General features: G+C 31.8%; 2 protein-coding genes across 3 annotated transcripts in view; both read right to left on the bottom strand.

Moving 5' to 3' along the window:
• Positions 1 to 14,311, bottom strand: part of LOC139428849 (prolactin-releasing peptide receptor-like) — a 91,142-nt gene extending 76,831 nt beyond the window's left edge. For both annotated transcript variants that reach the window (XM_071196814.1, XM_071196819.1), the window contains exon 1: positions 12,975 to 14,311. In XM_071196814.1, the coding sequence (XP_071052915.1) occupies positions 12,986 to 14,311 (1,326 nt within the window). In that variant the 3' untranslated portion in view covers positions 12,975 to 12,985. The remainder of the gene's footprint in view (positions 1 to 12,974) is intronic.
• A 108-nt stretch (positions 14,312 to 14,419) lies between these two features.
• Positions 14,420 to 21,598, bottom strand: LOC111420542 (prolactin-releasing peptide receptor-like). The gene is made up of 2 exons (XM_071196823.1): positions 20,416 to 21,598; positions 14,420 to 14,495 (listed from the first exon to the last, which is right to left on the bottom strand). The coding sequence occupies exon 1, from the start codon at positions 21,516 to 21,518 to the stop codon at positions 20,433 to 20,435; it is 1,086 nt and encodes a 361-aa protein (XP_071052924.1). The 5' UTR covers positions 21,519 to 21,598; the 3' UTR covers positions 14,420 to 14,495; positions 20,416 to 20,432.
• Between the last annotated feature and the right edge of the window lie 989 nt (positions 21,599 to 22,587).

Below are 22,587 nucleotides of genomic sequence, written 5' to 3'. Positions count from 1 at the left end.
AAATGATTCGGCATTTAGCAAACAAAGTTAAGAAAGTGGTACCCTAGGTAAAGTAGGACATATTCGAATGGAACCATGAAGTATCCATACAAAACTCACCAAGAATCCTAACATCACGCGTCCCTAATGAGAACTAAGAATTTTGGTGTTTCTCGGCAACAACAAGAATAATGACTGTTTTTTCCAAAGCTATGACAGTAATGAACTAAAATAACGACAACCAGGCATTTCTAAAGATCAAACGAGCTAAGGAAAAGTCAAAGGAAATTTGAGAAAATGCTGAGTGAAAATTCCGTCTCGTTTCAAATTTTTTAATTAATTATAAATTTTCTTTATACCTGTCCTAATATTATATATTCTGATACCAATTGACACTCCCATATTAAATGTTGTGAGTGGTTTCAAGTTACCATTAAAATGAAATTTGCAAAGATATTAAACATAAAGTGTATTCGGCCGATTCGAAGCATCATAAAATCCTTACTAAATTATAATTAAATGGAGGGATTACAATTGAGGTAATAAGCTTTATAATATCGCTTTTTGGTGAAGTGAAAATCCTCTGACTAACGAAGGCAAAGAATCTCACGTCTTGGCTTCCCTTTTTCTTGTTACAGCAACCCTAAGAAGATCAATTTGTCGAAGTCTGCTATATTTAATTTCGAATGGCACGTGCTTTGACGGCATGATTTTTCAATTATAAGTATTAATTACAAATTAATTTAAAGAGATAACAAAGGAATGAACTTTGAAGGTTCGAATCTTATAATTAGTTATAACATACCGATAAATTGTCAAAAGTGCAAAATAATAATCTAAATTGTGCGCAAAAATTGATGTAAAATTAAATTTCCAATATACGCGATATTTTTACCACATATAGCTTTAATTTAAAATATGGAACACAATTTCAAATATAATATTTATATTATTCGAAATAAATGGAAATTCAGTTAAAATCAGATTTCTCTCATTTATTTAAAAAAACAACCTCACCTACTATCATTATAATTCATAAAATATCATTTCACAATATTCATACGAAATATATTACATATTCCATCAACGGTTAATAATATCGTTACAATTCGATTTTTTGTTGTTCTCGTCGACTTCTAACAGATTTTACGAACGAAATAAATCCAAGCATATTTACGTTCGAAATCTAAACGTAACCCTAATCCCGATACGATAAATCGTGGAAACACGATCGCTGGAATACTAATGCGGCCGTTTCAAACGATATTAAAGGTTGGAAACTCGATCAGCATTGAAAATCGATCCAACCGTTACACCTACCTACATCTACCGCGTGCGTAATGTATTTATTCGATACATGTACGGTGTTAATACCAGATTGGATGCACACATATTTTCGATGAAAAGACTGAATTTGAATTTTTTGCAGCCGTTAGCACCTGTGCTACTAATTTCCATAGGCGGTTTTTATGGTTTCGGTCTAGTTAGTAAAATATTAATGCTTTTTATTAACAATGTTTTAGTTGCTTTTATCCTGAATCAAAATTGTTTTTTAACGTTATAAATTAATCATTTATAACTATTGTTCTCTTAATAAAACGAAATTTTCGTTGATAGTTTGGAGTTGGATTTTATTTCTGCGTTCATGTTCAATTGCCGTAATAAAAGTTTAAAACTGCACTAACCGTGCCTCTAATCATTGGCGGTGGATAAAATGAACTAAAAAAAAGTTGTACCGGTTGATTGGGTTCGATGCACACTGAAAGGGATTCAGCATTTCAACAAAACCATCCTCAGTGGATCGTGCTACTCGAGCTTTTTATGACATTTAGTTTTTTTTTCTATTTTTATGTTTAACTTCTTTTACAAAATGCTCATCATATATTGTTCGTAGACATCATGCAAAATTATTTAAAAAAATAAGGGGAAAACAATTTTAATTATAACCTTGTAAAAAGAATTATTCTATTACCTATAAAACATAACTAAATACTCCATTTTTAGGACCATTTGATATATAAAACATGAATGAAAATGGAACTGTAGAAGTTACTACTAAATAGGAGTCCACAGAGATATTATGTACGGAGATTGCGACATGACTTTGTTCTGAAGTCATCCTCCTAGGAACTGTCTAATTAGAAACCAAGATAGGAAGGGTCATATTTCCTCTTCCTCATTATGATAAACTATTCGAAAATGTGTTCAAAATAAGATTAATAAAGGAAACACATTTTTTATGATTGAATGACGAAAATAGGATTTTTATTTTCCATGTTAATCTTAACACTATGGAGATAGTTTTGAACTCTTTTGTACATCACATTAATTCTTATAACATCTAACCAAATGTAGAGCATGATTGCAAAGAGATGTATCCTTCTACAATATGTTACAATTAAAATGAATCTACAGCTTGTTTTAGCCTGTTCAGTTGGGTTAAAACATGTCGTGGTTGGTTACAGTGTTGTTTGTTTATTGACAGGTAATTAAAGTTTTGCCTAATTTTGATGGCTAAAGAACTTTGGTAAAGCTCTACAATGTCTACTAACAAGTGAACTTAATAGACATGCATTCAAATACTAAAGGAAATGTTTAGCTACAAATGTTTAGTTACGAATTATTATGTCCTTTCATTTTATTTAAAATATTTTTTATATTTGGTTTTCTTTCAATACTGTACTCCGATAACTTTCTGGAGAACAACCAGATCGATAGATTATACATGGGAAATCTCATCATAGTCTACAAAGAAGATTTTAGAAATAGAACTTATTACTACGATGAGTATGTAGAATGTAGAAGTGAGTTTTAGATCATCGGCATTATCACCCAAGCAATTGAGGTAAGAAATAATGAGATTTGGCAAAAAACCTTACATTATTAGCAATATAACGAAAATATTCAAAATAAAAGTAGCAGGGTAATATTTACAGCAAAAAAGTAGTAGAAAAATCTATTCCAACTACTGTTACATTTGATAACCCAAGTTAGGAAAGTAATATGTTGCTGACTGAGAAGGTTAAAAAAATGACTTTCTTTTGCGCATGTTCGTTCATGCACGCGTTCTTAAACGCGTACAATTCGCAATTACCCTGCCCAGAATTGGCGCTGCAAGAACAATATATGATTTCAAATTAAATCCATTTGCTCATTTTTTTAACAATAATGAACTAAAGTAGCAATAATTACAAATTAAAAAAAATAATTTAGATTAAATTGGTTCTAACTGAAGAACGATTTTCCGAATTTGCGTACCTTAGCTATGTCTGGCAAAGGTAAAAAGAAAGATTATATTGTTTGTGATGTAAAAGGGCCTAGAATGTAGCGGAAAGATTTGTGTAGATTATGTTAGGAGAATCTCACTCTCTTATTCTTTAAATTTAGATACGTATTTTACAGTCACATATATCTATAGAGTCTGTATATGGTTTATTTTAGTTTTATGTTAATTAATACTAACATATAAAGATTTAATTCTGAAACAAGTTATTTTATGTAGAAAGTAAATGTGATTATTAAAGAGATTATTGTTTATACTTTTTGTTGTTATTTGCTCAAAGTTCGTATCATATGTTACGTACGATATATTCTACAATAATGTGAAATATAGTTTTAAATAAGAGTATGTTGGATTCTTTCCACACTACATCTGCAATCAGTTAAGGGTTAATATGCAACCTGTAAGGGAATAATATTAGTTGAGGTAATTTCCAACATATTCGAATTTGATCATCATGAAGACATTGATTTATATAAACATAATAGACTACAAAATATGTCTAAAACAAAGCCTTAGTATATAGTATTAAGATTACGTGATAATACCCATAAACAATCTTGTATATTTTGTAACGTTTCCAATGTTCTCTTCTTGTATTAAATGATTTATAGACAGCTTCAGCACTTCTCAACAGTTTTAAGTTAGATCGATTTTCACCATGTGATTTTCATCAGTTTCTAAATATAAATTTTAAAATAGAAATATCGCAGAACACTGCTATGCTAAAAGTTTTGAAAAGTATATTTCCATAAGCTATCTTTTGTGGCGCGATGAACCAGTTGGTATTCACATATACGTATGTATATGCACTCCCAACTATTTACAAAACTACCGAAATCACTTGATTCCCTGTGTTCAATTTGTTAGCGTTACGTGTGTAAAGTTACGTTTTCAATTACTGTTGAATTATCACGGTTTTTGATATCTGCGCATCAGCAGATCCGTACTTTAAAATTTATTAGAATTTAAAAATTAAACGTAAATTGTACACGTTTACTTTATATGAAATCCCATCTACAAATCTCTAGTTTTCAGCTAAATGAATTTTAGCTGTTTTCATTACAGAACAAATTTATCTGAAATTAATTTTATATTCATTCAACAGAATATTATCTATTCAGAAATGTGTATTATCGTAACGTTATATAGAAACTATGCACATGGTATTCACCTACGTCAGCAGGAATAATAGAACATAGGATATTTATAGGTTTGATACACAATCTACTTCTAAATATCAGATAGAAATTCATGGTTTAATCTATATATGCTCTTATTTTCCCGTATAACCCATTACGTATAAATTATTAATATCTATAATAAACACCAAGTTTATTTGTTCCGTATAAAATTAATTTCATGCATCTTAGAATATTTATTATTAATCTTTTCGAGACTACACTTTGATCGTTCCACGAAAACATTTTAAGAAATTTTGTAATTAGTTTAACTAAATAAAATGTTTAAACTTTTATTAACGTAACTAAATAGGAGGTTAACGGTTATGGAAAACTTTTAATTAATTCATTTCACCTCAAATATATTAGCATATAAGTTTAACCACCCACTACTTAGCTACGCCATAGCGTTTATAGTGCCTTTTTATTAAACTCAGGAATAAAGTTTACGATCCTCAATAAAACTACCTATGCTACGGTTGTTAAATAAATCTTTTTAAGCTTTAGAACCTGCACTCAAAATGTCTATATCCTATGAATCTTGAAGATCTCATTAAAAATATATTTTCTAAATCCTTACTTACGATATTAAACATTAAATTTGAAAGATAACAATGAACATTTTAATAACTTCCTTTTTTTTCGACGTAGTGTTGTATATATTGTATAATATTATGTCTTTGTTTATATGAATAATCAAATTGTAAGACCCCTAAATTTAGCACTTCAAATTGATGTCACTCATTTCTGATATGCTTAACACGAAAGTTGTATTAAGTTTCGTTATGCGTACGTTTTGGTGATTAAAATAGATTTTCTATACGAAGGCCGAAACTTTTATCGTAAGTTGTCGAGAGAAAGTCAGCATAGATCAAACTAATATCTTTTGAATTGAAAGGTTAGATAAATGGTTTTTTTTTGAAACATATTTTTGTCTCTCTAGCATTCTTCGAAAAACAAGTCTTGTTTTCGTAATAATATTTCCCATGAGTGCCGTTGACGTTCGTGGTCCATATAAGGAACTACAGTTAAAAGTCACCAAAAAATCAACTCACAAAGTTTAAATAAACCTGTACAAATATATTATGAGGATATCCACGAATAAGATTATTAAGGACTCTTGAAAACTTTTCAAGGAATCAGATTAAAGAATAAAATATGAAAACATAATAAAATGTGGTAAAAAAGCTGCGGTGGAAGAAGTGAATGTTTTTAAAAAGGACAAAGCAGGAAAGCTTTTGTATTGGAGACAGAGTGATATAACGAACCTATAAAAATGTTCGGCGTAATCAATGGTGGAAGTTTTTCTTTTCTAATTGTAAGTCTCCTACACAAGAAATAATTGTTGGTTTTTTAACGGGGACTTCCTTTACTTTTAAGAAATATTTTCAATTAAATTATCTTTCAATATAATTCTTAATTATAATTTATGATTATTTTCTGTACTATAAGTAAATTTCTCTTTCGCTAAACTACTCGAAACTTTCTTTGGATTTTGTCTGAAATATAAAATATGCGTTTCTTATGCTTGTTTCATTAAATTCACAAAGAATATTCTGCTTATATGTGTCCCAAAATACACCATTGTGTGCCGTTGTTTACAATGATAGACAACATAGAATGCAATGCTGTCACGCTCATTGCATTTACATAGAGATGTTGTACGTTATGTGACTTGTATGGTACAACTTCTACCAGATTCAATATACACGAAGTGTTGCAACAAATAACACATATAATAGATACAATGGGTAATATACACTTTAAGGGAAACACTTAACAATTGCGGATATCCCCTTTCACATTTCCAATGTGATAATTTTTCTACTTATTACGATAATACTGTTTATTGTTTCAAAAAAAAACTTTATTTTTTCCCGAAGTCACAGTTAAATCGGAAACTGATTTGATAGATTGAAGTTATGATGAAAAATGTAAGTTTAGGTTAGAATTTCCACTCTGGATCAGGGCACAAGAGATACGTAGATGAAATTGACATATCGCTCTTAAGATGTCCTCTCCCCTCAGTACCGACATAAGTCGACAAATGGGTTGGGTTTATATAAAATAAACTTCGAAATTGGCGTTCTAAACGCAGGATAAAACACGGTTTCTTCGTATTTTCTGAATGAGTTTTCATCGTTTCAAGTGATTTAGACAAAAAAGATATGTTTCATGTTTGTAACCACACTTTGACTACTTATAAAATCTGTACGAACGAATTTAGTAGTAGAAATGACTAAAAATAATTAATTTTATTGACAATTAATTAATTAATAATAACTAATTTATTATATGTCTGTAAAGTTGTGTTTCAATTCAAACTACCTTCGTATATTTCCTCGAAATTAAAAATTTTGCAATTGGCAGCTGGGTGATTGTTGCAAATAATTAATTAAATTTACTATTTATTATAATAAATGTATTAAATCCGTGTAAAGTGCATCAATTAACAATCAAAATTTGCGCGACGGCACGAAAACAGCAATTTGCTCGGAAGAGGATTAATTAATTTTTTTCGAACAAAATTATATTCGATTTTCCATTATAGGAATTATCGAATTGTTTTTAATTCTTAACATTAAGCTTTTTGTTTAAAATCAATTTAAACTGACAGTGTAGTTAAATACATACCAAATAAATACCTACTCAAATATAATAATAACATTTTGGCGCATTTATAACATTTTGAAAAGTAAGCGAGAACAGAAATTATCAAATCACGTTGTATATACATCAACATTCATTTGTCAGCCCTCGAATGTGTTTTACAATTAAATATAAAACAAAAATCGGGAATACTAACCTATCAAAACCAATTACACTTAATACACTTCTATAGTCTTTAATTAAATATGATGTCGAATCATGTCTCTGTAGCTACTAGTGTAATAATTCGCTGTAACGCCTTCGTCGCATATCGATACTCTGAACTTAATTTCATTCGAGAATGATCTTTGTGTTTCAATCATCCGCGACGTGTAGGTATTTCTCCTTAACGGTTTTGCTTGCGATCGTGATGTGCCAGACACATCTTTAGTGTATAAGTTTTCGCGAAATTACGATATGGTTTTGATTTGATCTATTATCGAAACCGCCAAACCGGAGCAGGCTTAGAATTAGTTCGTAGCTAGTTAAGGTATCACATATCCTGTCAACGTGATTATCCATCTAGGTGAGAGTAAGATAGGACTCTCCTTGAAATAACTTCGGAAAACAGTTGAGTTAGTAGAATTTAGGTTTATTGTTGTTGTTTTATTATAGTTTCATGTAATTATATAGTTTCATATCATTTCGTTTTTGAGATATCTTCTAATACGTGATATAAGAGGAATATTTACATTTATTGGAATTAATTTATTGGGAGTGAAAAATATGCGCAGTAAATCCATCAAGATGATAAATTCCATGGTAATTTGATAATAACAACAACTTACTTTGTAAATGACAGATGGTTGAAGATGGAAACTTTTTTCAGCATACGAAGAATGAATATGATGTCGCAATGTTCCACGCAATCGATTATATAACATTACCAAGCTTGGTACGCTGAAAGGGACTGCAGACATGTTCATCACCTTCCAAAGCAAGTGCAAGCCTGCTTTAATAAAGTAGTATTATAATTTATTTATTATAATTGGTCAAACTAGTTCAATAGGACTATGCTGACAGTTATAAAGAACAAGTTGTAACACTTGAATATTATTTAGCTGGAAAAGATTATCGACATCATATACTTTTCTGTTTTGCTGCAAAAGTGGCGTGACCTAATATGAGGTTTTGTATCGTGTTCATTAACATTTTCATTATGCTCGATTAAACATTGCTATATATTGTGCTGGAATAAGATATTGGTTGATCCAGTTGCAAAAAATTTGGATTTGCTGTTAAAACGTAAAGCGTAATGTTTTTAAAACCAATTTTTCAAAAAGTCGTTTAGCTATCGACCTAATTCAGAACCATTCTTATACTATACCATTAATTAACATTTGTCGACTATTATTGTTTTTTTTGGTATTTGAATCCCATATCTCGTATATAATAAAATTCGTGAACCAGTAAATCTGACTACTCTTTTTGCAAAATATAAATAATTCATTATAAAACTTCAGCTTCAAGCTCTTCTCGTTTCTAACATAAAATATGTTACAAATTGTCAATCTACCTCAGAAAAAAAGTATATCACAAAAAAAATCTATAAAGAATGTAATGTGATTTTATCACATTGATCATCAATTATTTGATTATAATTTGATCACCAAATAAAGATGCAACATATTTCATTGTAAATTTGATAGGGTAATTTATTATAGCAACTTTTATTATAGGCTATAGACAACAGTACCTTATACATTAAAGTTACCACATTGGTTAGCGAGAAATTCAAAATTGATCGACCGGAAATAATCTGGCATTTGTTCACGGAAGGGTGTGAATTTGAAATTGTTCGTCTACCCGAGAAGAAGGTAGAAGCCTCTTTTCGTTTCTAAGGCGAAGGTCTCGAAAATCACGTCCATTTTCCGATTGGATTGAAATGTAGACTACGTCGGTGTCCTCATGCGGAAACAAGTTTACTCGTGAAACTGAACGTCCTGTTTCAACTTGTTCTAAACCTTTTCTCTTATTCTACTATCTGTTCTTACGATGTGTAATACTTTTTCATTATCACTTTTACTACATTTTTATATTTAATTATGTCGCTTTGTTTATGTATTAAGTGGAAAACGAAAATTTTAGAGCTTTTGATGTTATAATTTATAACATTTAACTTCATGTCACAGACAAAGTGTAGGGATTTGTTTTAAATTTTTATGAAGACTTGATAGTACTTTTATGTACTGAATTTTTTTTTTTAGCAAGGAAAACGTTGTTCCTCTTTTATGCATGTATGAGGGTACTTTAAAGTGAGGTGATATAAAATGCTCTATGCTCAACTAAAGTTGCTTTGTAGCGTAACATAATAATATAATGCCACACTAAAAAAGATTACGTAAACTTTTAGTAGGAGGAAAATTTTCGTTTTACTAAATCGCACTCTTTGAATAATTTAAACTACCTACGGTCGGAATTACGACCGACTTCCTGAAATAATAAGATTCAAAGTATTTTATTCAAGTCGCCGGAAGAAAAATGCCAGAGAGATTTTCCAGTGGCTACATCCATGGGGAAGGATATCGAAATTGAATCAGCATAAATGGAACTGTTGGGTTCAGAACGATTTTCCTACCTCTCGCTCCCCACAAACTTAATTTCGGCTCCATTCTACGACTTCTTTTGAGAGCCACGCGGTTCATTGGTCCATATCTGTTTGTCCAAGAGTCGCTGCTTTTTGGACAATTTTAAAAGTTCCCCGATTTTCGATAGAACTCAATCACATTAGTCGAGGAGGATATCGTGTTTAGAGAAGGTCCGGGAAATTCGATTACTTTGTACTACACAAAAAAAATTCTTCTTCGTGAATTAAAAGTATTTTTACATTAAAAAAAATCCTCATAATACACAATTTATTCGATTGTTGTTAAGTGGTTACTTACTTTATCAAAAGCTTTATCTGTTATTTACAAAACTGATTTACTGACGCTATCATAAAAGGATCTGGGTTAAAATATGCTTATGTTGTGTAAATATCAACATTCAATTTATATTTTCATACATAACCTATTTATTAATATATCAACAATTTGTTAATATAAGTACATTCGTGCGAAATATCTCTTCTTGAATAGGTTTATTTTAACGAATAAGGAATCTGTGTCCATTGAGATTATATAATCATAATTATTGAAAGAAACTAACATTGAAGAAGATCGAAATATTTCGCTTTACGCATAAGTATTTCCGAAAATGCAATTTCATCCTCCAAACGCTGTTCGAGGAAAGTAGTAAAAGAAATAAATTGTTGTGGCCATTTGTGTCTAAAAAACAAATGGACGTTTCCAGAAAAACAGTTTGCGAAAAGCTTTCTCCTTTAACAATTTCAACTCAGAATGTTATTAGTTTACAAGCGTTAATACAAGGTAAAGCAATGCATATCTAAGGTTTTTTTAATAATCTAAACCTAAAAATTAAAAAAATCTAACTATAATTGCTATTTTCATCTAACTAAGAGTGCATTTAACAATATAAAACTTTTAACAGTGTGTATAGGACAATTCAAATGCAGTTTTAAGGTGACTAATATTGTTTTCCCAGTCTAATATAATATTCTAAGTGAGATGAGAATCCTAATACCAAGAAGTGGTGTGAATTTTTTGATCAGACTTGGCAGAACGTTTAACTACTGAAACATGCCAATTAATTAAAGTTTTAAAGGTTAAGTTCAATATATAAACATAATTTTTTATTAATGATGGTTTGTTTGTCTCTGTGACATCGATTCTGATAGAAAGTGTAATTTCTTTTGAGGTGATTATCTCCTGAAGAACCTGTAGTTCGTGTTATAGAACTTGAACATAGTTCAAAAATTAAATTATTATCATAATCCATGTTAGATGGAATACAAAACAATTGTACGTTTTAAAAGAGAGATACTCTTAACAATTGCGTTTCTACTACCTTTACTAAAATCTTACTTTCTCTAGGATAGCATTTATGGTTGATGAGGAATGGTATATAAGAAAATCACCTATCTTGAGACCATCACGATCTGCGTGATCTAACCAATACAATAACTACTGTTTAGCTAATGATAGTCTGACCTAAATAAAAGGTGGATTTAGAAGGGAGATGATGGGCGTCCATGTCGACTAAAGGGTCATCGCAGGAAAACAGAGTGATTTAAATCTAAATTAGATAAAAATAGACCTAGTGTTGTTCTACCAGGATAATTTTCAATGTTGTTGAACTCCAAGAAACAGCAATATGAAAAACACTTTAAGGGACGATCGGAATATTGAAATCCCCGATGATTAATAGCGGGGTATCAAGCTATCAACCTTGCACATACTTGATGAGCAATGTACTTTGAGCAATGGCTATTAAGTAACTAAAATGTACAGGTGCCCCAAATTCGTTGTCCGCATAGGCTATCTCCGAAACTAAAAGAGATAGAAAAAAGTAGCTTATGATCTCGTTTTTCGAGAAACTGCTAATGCCGAAAACTCCGAACAGCTATCGTCTTTTGTTTTTGCCCTATCGGCAAAATCTGAAAAATTTCGAAAACCCCAAACGCTAATATCTGAGTTATTACCACAGATGGAGTATTATACTGAAACATTGTATGGAGAACTTTTCACGAAGAATTCAATAGAGTAGGTGGAAAAAGGTAGAAAGCTGACCTATCCTAACATTCCTTCACGCTATAATTGGGATTTCAAAAGAAAACTAACCTATTCTAACATTTCTTCACATTATGATTGGGGTTTCAAAACAAAACTGACCTAACATTACCCAATATTTTTTCAGAGTTTGTTGGCTTCTGTAAACAGACTAACCACATTCTTTAATATTTTGCTAATGCATAACTATATGGAGTTTTGGGCATTAGCAATTTCTTCAAAAACCAGATCATGACATGTAAGCTACTTTTTTTCTATCACTTTTAGTTTCAGGGATAGCTTATGAGGACAAGGAATTTGAGACACCCTCTATTCAGTGACATAGATATCGCAAGATCTATAAGGAGTAGGAATTTTTCATAAAACTTGGTAGAAACGTAATTTGTAGTGTAGAGCGCATGATGCAACAAGTATCTCAGTCTTCTTCCCGTATTGTCCTAAACATGCTTCATGGGTAAATGGCGAGGAGATACCTGTGCAAAAGATTTACATTACCCTCGGGGGCGGACATTATCCTACTGTAAAAGTCAGCGTTCCAATTGTTGAAGAAATGAAGGAATATGGGAGTCTACTACATCATCCACATTTTGCTGGATTGAACATCAAATCGGAGCTATTCGCATAAGTTATAGCGTAATTGGTGTGTATTTGTGAAATTGTAATCTATTTTTTCAGCTAATGATTCAGTTTGTTTACCTTGTTAATTACTTCTAAAATATGGCAGCGGAATGGTGTTTTCTTTACTTCTTGCTTCTCTGCACTTGATGTCATGTTTTATATAATCCTAAGTCGCGAGTGTTAATAAGTGTCGTTTGGAAAACACCTTCCGACATCTTCAATCTTTAATTTCAATGTCTAAATCGCCGCATCGAAATGCAACTTCTTACAATATTAAGTAGGGCTATATTCAGATTAATTCCACGAGGAATGCACAGTCTAAACATTTTTTTATGGTAAACCAATAGTTCAATAAAAATCTGACGCTTCATTAAATAAATACTAAAGAAATAGTGCATAACAACTTCTGATATTTAAAAAAATACTGATAGTCTAAAAAAGTTATTAAAACGTGCATCTCGTTCATACATACAGATAAAATGTAAAGATATCAAAGATATTTCTCAATTTATGCTTGTTAGTTCTCATATGATATTTATTTATAAATTATCCAACTTACTAATCCTGATTATAAATAACATTGCACTCTATAGAGGATTATTGAAACACACTACAATTAACATTCAACATTAAACTTACCGTAAAAATAATTACGCTTCAATTTTAATGGAAGCTTCATACGGTGGAGGTTCCTCCTCGGTAATCAAATTCAATCTGACGGTGTCAGCAGCAGAATCATAAATAACCCCAACGGACGACACCAAGACGTTCTCAACTTCAACGCTGTCGACCTTTAATGGTGGCGGTGGAACAGCTCGTTTTTCTTTTAAAGAAACCGCTCGTTGTACGCCAGACGGAAGAAGTGATTCTTGCTGAGTTTCATTGTTGCCATTACACGTACGTTCGGATCTCCAATTGCTAATACGTCCGGAATTTATGTTTCGAATCGAACTATCAAAACATGGTAGGACTTGTTTGAATTCTTTTCGAAAATTTTCGTTAAGCCATGCGTAAAGAAACGGGTTGTAACAAGTTGACGACATTGCCATAGCGTGTGCCATAAAGAAGCTTAAGAAATAGTAACGCCATTGGCCTGCTTTATCTGAAAAGTCGTTAACGATGTTAATGACGTTGAGTGGGAGCCAGGATACGAGGAAAATAACGACCATTGCTATAAGCATACGGTTTGTCCTTCGTTTCCGTTCACGATCAGCTTCTTCTTTGCGTGAGCTTTTTGTCCCCGGTTTGGATTTAGCGCGATCGTTTAAACGCAATGAAACGCAAATATAACAAAATGCGATTAAGAAGAACGGGATAACGAATTGCATCAATGTGGTAATACCTCCAAATAACTTTCGATATTGTTCTTCTGGCCAATTTTCTTCACAGAAATATTTAGTATCGTTTGGGTCACTACTAGTATCATTATTATTATCCTGATTAGTATCGTTAGTAGTATCACTGTGTTTCATATAGATACCATAAGGAAGGGTTGTTAAAATTGAAAATAACCAAATATTAAGAATGATAATGATACATGTTGACAGCTTCATTCTTGGATGGAACGGATAGATGATTACAAAAAATCTATCGATTGCTATCGATGTTAATGTTAAAGTGGAAATATAAACGCTTGTTCCTTGTGCGAATGGTACTAAATGACAAATTATACTTCCGAATATCCATTTACCCAAAAATGTATACAAAGGCGTGAACGGAATGGCAAAACCGCATAATAAAATATCGGAAACTGCCAGATTAGTAATAAATAAATTCGTCACTGTTTGCATTGCTTTGTTTCTGAAAACAACATAACACACGAGAACGTTTCCGAAGATACCCAATATAAAAATCGAAGTGTACAACATAAAGAATGTCACTTGCACAATTTCTTGTTCTATTATTTCCGTACTGGTTACGTTACCGGTAGAGTTCTGTTCGTTTAGATCCATGTTATTCGTCTCGTTGTAGTGCATTTAACGGTAAACACAGAAATGTCACATTAAAATAGTAATCGATATCACGGAGTCGCTTATTCACGCACTACTAATTTCACGGTTCACTTCTCTGCGATCCAAGTTTAGCACATTTAGGTTCAATTATTTTTGGATTGTGTTTGCCAATGTGTTTAACTGGTTTTTGTGAGATGGAACTCCTTACCTTTAACAACGAAAACATTTACTTTAGTGTGAGATGTGATAATTATTTATATACGTATGATGGGAGATGGAAGAGACTACGATAATTCTTTTTACTTTGTTACCAACTACGATTATTTTTTCACTAAAAAATAATATATTTTTCTTCTTTCTCAACAAATAAATGTGAAATTTGTAAGTACTGATGAACGGAGTATTTAATTTAACGAGAAAGTTTTTATTGTTAACATTAACTAATTGACTTAAATATCAGAATAAATTCCTGAATACATCCATTCTTGTTTAAAGCATTTCCTTACGGTATGTCTATCTTTTTTGATAATTTTATTATATATCTACAAAAAGATAAAAATATTTCAATAGTGATGAACGGAAAATGGAATAGTAAAAAAACAAGTATTTAGCCCCAATTTGAAGTTACTATTTTCATTGTTAAGTTCTGGAATGCCCAACGCCATCGATCAACATCAGGTTAAAAGCCATCTGGGTTAACACGTCTATTATAGCCATGTAATGGACAACGCGTAAATTGATTACAGACAAAAGGTTAGTGAAGGCGAGTGAAATTGGGACATGTGCAAAAATGCGATGATTAAGCATTATAGATAATAAGTTAGAAGAATTAATAAGTAGCAGTTAAGTATTGAGTATTGTAATGTTAACACGTAAATAAAAAGGTAATAAAACTGTCGACACAATATTAAGTATTTTTTTCATTAAATAAATACAACTAAGAAGCTTTTACAGCCACTTTGTCCATGGATTTACCAATGTAAAAATTCGTAAAAATGAGTGATCATACAACTGGAAAGAAGAATACAGAATTACTTATCAACAATAGGAACCGTAAGAAAAAGGCGATATTGAGTTATTCGTGGACAAGATGGCAAATACTTTTTGAAATAGAGATTAAAACACTATCAAAAACTCGTAGAAATAATTATGTAACCAGATGAGAACTTCTGGCTACCTTCAAGTCCATCAAGAACTTTTGGAAATATTTCTATGGCTTTAGGTTTTTCTGGATCGACTACGCGGAATTACGGAAGTCAGTTGATGAATTAACAGGAGGATAATTATGACAACAAAAATCGCCTAAGTACCGGTTATTACAAAGCCAATATCCTTTCTAGAAGATCATGCACACCTGACTGGGGTCATTGATTTGGAGGGCCATAGTGTAAGATTATGAATGGGCATCAGAAACCTTGAGCTGAGACTAAAAAGCAAGTTCATAATTGCTATACAGTGAAACCGAAACAAAAAGAAGCGTCTCGTTTCGGGAATTAGGGCATCTATTATGATACTAAAATCAAATGTATTCGAAAGGTGATTGTTCTGCTGTATTAGTGGGTGAGAGAGATACATTGCCATCTGCATGATACGACCTTCACTTAATGACTTAATAATTCATTTGTTGAATTCGCCATAAATTAAGTAACGATAAACCATCCGAGTAATGCCACAATTGCAATTAAATAGGTATACTAGTATTAAAAGGGCGAAAACTTTCTGCTCGATATACTAACGACAAATACAAAGTCCATGTACACCAGGTTTCCATGAATTAATATAATAAATAACACAAATTAAAAAGATTGAACTCCTAAAAGCAGTATCTAATAAATATTAGGTTTATTTGAATCGGATATCAAGTTATTCTGTTTATCTCATAGTGTAGGTGAAGATTAATAGTGTAGGGGATATAATGAAAATTAAGCAAAAATCATTATATCCCATATTCCCACCAATTTGTAATTTTTACATTAGAGATTATGTACTCAACTGTAGTCGCAGACACAGACGATGATAGCTTGAGTTCAGACCTATTTTACACCATCAACCGTGTACCAATATCTTTTAAATAAGAGTTTAGAGCCTCCAGTTTGAAATCACTTATTTTCGTTACCAACGGACGATAAAGAATCAGGTTTTCAACAATTAACTTATTATTTTCGTTTACTTTCAAAATTTTAAAATTATTTGGACACATCTTTTCTTTGCTTAAGATTGCTCATATTTTGACCTACTCTGGCGTTGTCCTAAAATGAGTCAGTTTTAGTAGATACCGTATTTCATATTTTTGACCATATTTTTACGTCCGAAATGTCTGCAGCAATCCTACATCTTATTTACTACGTGCGATTACTCGTATAATTAAGTAACTATATCTAATGTTGATAACATTATCTGATTTTTATCTTGATAATATTAGTACAATGGTGTATGTTTCAAAAATAAATGAACCTAAGAACTTACAAAATCATCGTCATCGTAGGTCTATAAGATATATAATTAAAATTTTAGAATATGCTGAGTTACAATAAAATGAATGCTAGTAACTATAGTCTTGGTGCTGATATATATTAGGAAACAAAATCACGGTTATGCGTGCAGAACGAAAACTGAATGAAATTGCGCACAAATTGATAATAAACATATGAAATTGTATTTTCTGCTTATGTTTTGATCAGACAACAACCATAAAAATGCACTATTATGCAATGTGACTATACACAACAAACCTTTAAAGTAGAAGTGAGGTAAAGAATGAAAACTTGTATTTAGCATGGTTTCCTCTAAGAAACGTGCCAAACTAATATAAGCTCTGATCCACTGCAACGTTTGTTTTCACAAACTACAAGAACGTTCAAGCCAGTTGTATCTACGAAGTAACTCTCAGAAGGATCAGGAGATATTTCTGAAAAGATTAAAAAGAACAATCGGCATGTTCGGAACTACAATGAGAAAACTAAACTCATGCTTAATCTGAGTATTGGGTAACATTGCTGGTCAACTGCACCTGGAAACAATCTTACCTGGGGTAAACAAAGCATTATCGACAACCAGTGAAACCGTAAATCAACGAAATAAAAGTGAAGGGAACAAGTAAACCCACATAATATAAAGGTTGTGTCACTCAAGATACTTGTATTGCAGCTAAAAAACGAATGCAGAGATTTTGTCATCTGCTAGAAGACACTGATTCCATATAGATACTATCTATGTACACAAATACAGTGGAACCTAGCTTAACGAGTGCCTCTCATAACGAGCATTTCGCATAACGAGTAAAATAATTTGTCTCGCTTAACGAGTGCCTCTCATAACGAGCATTTCGCATAACGAGTAAAATAATTTGTCTCGCTTAACGATCGATATTTCGCATAACGAGTGACACGCATAGGGAAAGTCCCTTATTCTCGTCACTCGGTTGTGCGTTGAAACTTTCGTCGCTAGTGCTTTAGTGACGTTTTTGTTTAGATATTCCGTTTTGTATAAGGTTTAATAACTATTCATAATATCCCTGACAAATAAGCCACAAGAAACCAACTATGTATAAAAGAAGAAAAATAACCCGAGAAACGAAACAGGAAATCATTGAAAAGCGTGAACAAGGTGTGAGTGTGTCTGATCTACCTCGCACGTACAATCGCTGCACATCAACGATTTGCACTATCGTCAAGAACAAGGATAAGATTAAAGAGGTAAGTGCAAAGGGAGTGACAAGAAATTCTTCCCAACGGTTACGAATTCTCAACGATGTTGAAAGGCTGCTTCTCATATGGATAAATAAAAAGCAATTACAACGCGAAACAATTAACGAAAACACCATTTGTGAGAAAGCAAAAGCCATCAATGATCGAAGAAACAGTATTTAAAGCTAGTCGTGGATGATTCGAAAAGTTTAAAAGAACCGGCATCCACAGCGTTGTGAGGCATGGTGAAGCTGCAAGTTCTGATACAAAGGTTGCCGAAATTTTCATGGATGACTTCAAAAAGCGTGTAGATACGAAAAGCTATCTCCCACAACAAGTATTTAATTGCGATGACACGGGTCTCTTCTGGAAAAAGATGCCGAAGCGAACGTACATAACAGCAGAAGAAAATGCATTGCTCGACCACAAGCCAAGTGAAGAAAGACCAAAAGAGCAAGTTAAATGTGATGTGGAGATCCAACAACAAGGCTTAGGTGACACGCGATATTTTCACTGACTGGATCAATAAAGTGGTCCTTTTGTGAAAAAATATTTGTTAGAGATGAATTTGCCACTCCAAGCCTTACTTATAATGGACAACGCACCTGCTCATCCTCCAGGCCTACAAAACAAGCTCCTTGAAGAATTTAATTTCATCAAAATCCTTTTTCTGCCTCCCAATACCACTCCGTTACTTCAGCCTATGGACCAGCAGGTTATTTCAAAAAACTTTACACTAAAATACTCTTAAAAACCTCACTCTCAAAGAGTTCTGGAAATATCACTTCCATATCGTCGCCTGCCTTAAAATGATTGGTAAGGCGTGGGAAGGGGTCACTAAAAGGACCCTCATTTCGGCCTGGAAAAAACTTTGGCCGGAGAGCGTTGTTAAATGTCATTCTGAGAAGGTTGACACACTACATGTAGAGCCTCTAGTCAACGAGCTTGTATCTTTAGCCAATAGCATTGGTCTGGAGGTAAATAGCAATGATATTGTTGAACTTGTGGAAGAGCATAATCAAGAGTTGACCTCTTCGGTGGTCAAAGAATTGCTCCGTCTATCATAAAAGATGTGGAGGTAAGTGTTTCAGACAAGAAAACACTAAAGGAACCATCATCTGATGCAATCAAAGAAATGCTAAAGGCAAATTTTGAAGCGCCGACGAAAGCAAACATCACTAGATGTTGTTTCTAGTAAAAAAGGATTAGGTATGTGTCATAAATTTATAAATAATAAACTACATGAGTGAATCACATTCCAGGTTTTTTCGATACGGTACAGAGGAAAAGATAAAGATGATTTCGTTCGTTAACAATTTATGTATAAGTAGATAGATATTTCTTATAAACGTTATATTATAAAAGATGTTGAAATTTATTTGCAATGGAACGCATTATCAGATTTTACATTAATTTATATGTATAGGAAACATTGTTTCGCTTAACAAGTATTTCGCATTACGAGTAAGATTCTGGAACGAACTATGCTCGTTATGCGAGGTTCGACTGTAAAATGTCCACTATGAAAATTGTATAAAGAAAGAACTTTTATAAAATGTAAATTTATATGATCGCCTCAACCATACAGCCAACAAATGATCCTTATTTTATATCAAATATGATTCGAACATTTTTGATTCTTTGAAATGGCTGTATGTGGAATTTTCTGATTATGGATTCTAAGAAGCTGTTGAATGTTTGGCTTATCTTATACACTAGAAATTGAACTAGAGTAACTAATCAAATGTGATTTAAAACACTCACAAACGACTTATTCTATAATTTATTATCTTAATAATTATTTTATTTTTTGATCTGCTTTTCAATATGTTCTCAATATAAACAAAATGATCCAACACGAATGTTCAGTATTATATAACAAAAAACTTTTTAAAAAATTTTAAATTTTTCAAAAACATATTTTTTGGTTTCATTATTTAAAAGAAAGAATTGAATAAAGTTATAAATTTCAAATCAAACATTTAACAAATTCATATAGGTATATTTTACATTGCTCATATTTAATGAAAGATAAATCAAATTTTCCATGGAAGAATAATTTATGAACATTAATTGGTAACAAATATGAAATATTTAATTTCAACAAATTTCCGAAAGAGAAACGAAATTATAATTCAATTAAATATTAAATTTTAATCAATCTCTGATAATTATCCTGAGTAAGAATAATTAATTTCACATATTTACATATGCACAAACAAATTTATTTATTAATAAAACTATAACATCTCCCATCATTCACATTTTTATGAATGTTTATGAAGACAACGTAAGAAAATATTTTTTGAAACACACAAAACAGATAAAATGGAACAAGACGATAATAATATTATCGATGAAATAAGGTTTAATATTAAAAACAATCACAATATTTATTTCCAACGCAATTCGCGTCTGTGTTTTAAGCTGTTTGTCTCTTACCGCTACGAATCTGGTCTTTACAAGTTATACTCTTGTGTTTGCGGTATCCGTTCAGCGATCGGTTCTCTTGGTTCCAAGTGTTTGACAGGCGAAGTAATGACGGTGGAGTGGAGTAGCGTGTCTAAAGTGTGCTCGTCTCCATTGCAATATCTACTAGCTGTATTCCTCAAGATGCAAGGCAGTACTTGTTTAAATTCTTTTCGAAAATTTTCGTTAAGCCACGCGTATAAAAATGGATTGTAACAGGTTGACGAAACGGCCATTGAATGGGCCAAAAAGAAAAATAAATGAAAAAAGTCTCCGAATAATTCGTGGTAAAGATCATTGACGAAATTTACAATGTTTAAAGGAAACCAACAGATTCCAAAAATTGTTACCATTGCAATTAACATTCGATTTGTTCGTTTCTTTTTTTCTCTATCAGCTTCTTCGCGCCTAGCACTTTTTGTACCGGGTTTAGACTTTGCTCTTTGATTTAAACGTTTCGATATCCTCATATAACAATAAGTTATAATTATAAATGGAATTATAAATTGCATTACTAAAGTAGAAAAACCAAATGCCTTTTCAATGTATTCTAATGACCAATCTTCTTCGCAAACTTCTCGGCCATCATGAATTTTAACTTGCATACAAATTCCGTACGGTAAAGTCACTAACATTGAAAATATCCAAATTCCTAACAAGATAGTGAAACAAGTTGATAATTTCATACGCTGTCTTAATGGGTGTAAAATTACAAAAAACCTATCTATAGCTATAACAGTTAAAGTTAACGTGGAAACGTAAACGCTTGTTGCTTGCGCGTAAGCTAATAAATGGCAAATAACTTTTCCAAAAACCCATTTTCCAATAAACGTGTACAAAGGCGTAAAAGGTACTGCGAAAGCGCATAATAAAATATCGGATAGAGCTAAATTCGTTATGAACAAATTTGTTACCGTTTGCATAGCTTTGTTTGAATAAACTATGTAACAAACGAGTAAATTTCCAAATAATCCTAAGAAGAAAATTACGGCGTATAGAAAATAGAACACAATTTGTATCCATATATTATTTATAAGATCATTTTTTGAGGAGTCATCATCGTTGTTAATAATCATTGTTTGTTTTCTTCGTTGTTGACTGTTGTTAACTTCGATTATGTTTTTTTGACAGTTTTTAGTGGAATATTTACCGGGTTATGTTTTGAGCACTGTGTCTTCTTCTATCATGTAACCTGAAAAAAAAAGATTATATTAAAGAAACATTGTATTAACTTAATATTTAACTAACTACATAGTTTATGTTTAGAGTCACCACATATCTAAGTTTTTTAACTGTTTTGGTAAAAATACAACCAATCTTTTTCTAATTTAAAAGTGATACAAGAACAAAATAAATGTTTACCTATAAAATTAAACACGATTTTAATATGAAGAGTATTAGGTCAGTTTGAACAAGATATGGAGCTATTAACACAAGATATTGGGAAAGAAAGTATTTCGCCGTGGAACGTATCCGTTCATATCGTAACAACGTAAAAGAATTTAATGAACGAATGGTAGTCGAATTTCATCGTCTAAACGAACAGATGATTGAGGATAAGTACCCACTTCGAAACATCGCCGATATTTTAGATAAACTAGGAAGAGCCACTTACTTCATTTGATCTATCATCAGGATATCATAAAGTTGAAAAAGAAAAACAAACGACTTTACGTCGTCCTACGTTCAAAGAATGCCGCTTGCTTTAAAACACGTCTCTATAACGCTTGATGGACGAATTTTCATACAGAAATACGAAAATGAGGAAAAATTTGGAGCTATTACCATGCAGAGGTCGACAAAAAGAACACCCAATATATTGTAACACAAAGTTTAGGATCACAAAATGGAAATTGCCATCAAAACCAGAGAATATTGTAGCATACGCTTTGCACGTTTACCAACTGAAAAAACTTATTTCAAATACAGAGCTTATTTTGCTCTGTAAGGAACTGCTTGATAAGAAATACATCTCCATGATTCAAACTTATTTTAAATTTATGTAAAAATTGCATTATGACATTTAGCATAGATAGATAGTTGATTAATTTTTCTTGTCCATCGGACAAAAAACGATTCAAATTGAAAGCTTGCATGGTATGTTAGGGACACAAAACTTTCTCAGTTTGATAATGGCGTAATAAT

This window comes from Onthophagus taurus, chromosome 1 (assembly GCF_036711975.1).
Source record: "Onthophagus taurus isolate NC chromosome 1, IU_Otau_3.0, whole genome shotgun sequence".
NCBI classification, from domain to species: domain Eukaryota; kingdom Metazoa; phylum Arthropoda; class Insecta; order Coleoptera; family Scarabaeidae; genus Onthophagus; species Onthophagus taurus.
The sequence above is the reverse complement of the archived record's forward strand: the minus strand, read 5'-3'. Positions and strand labels throughout refer to the sequence as shown.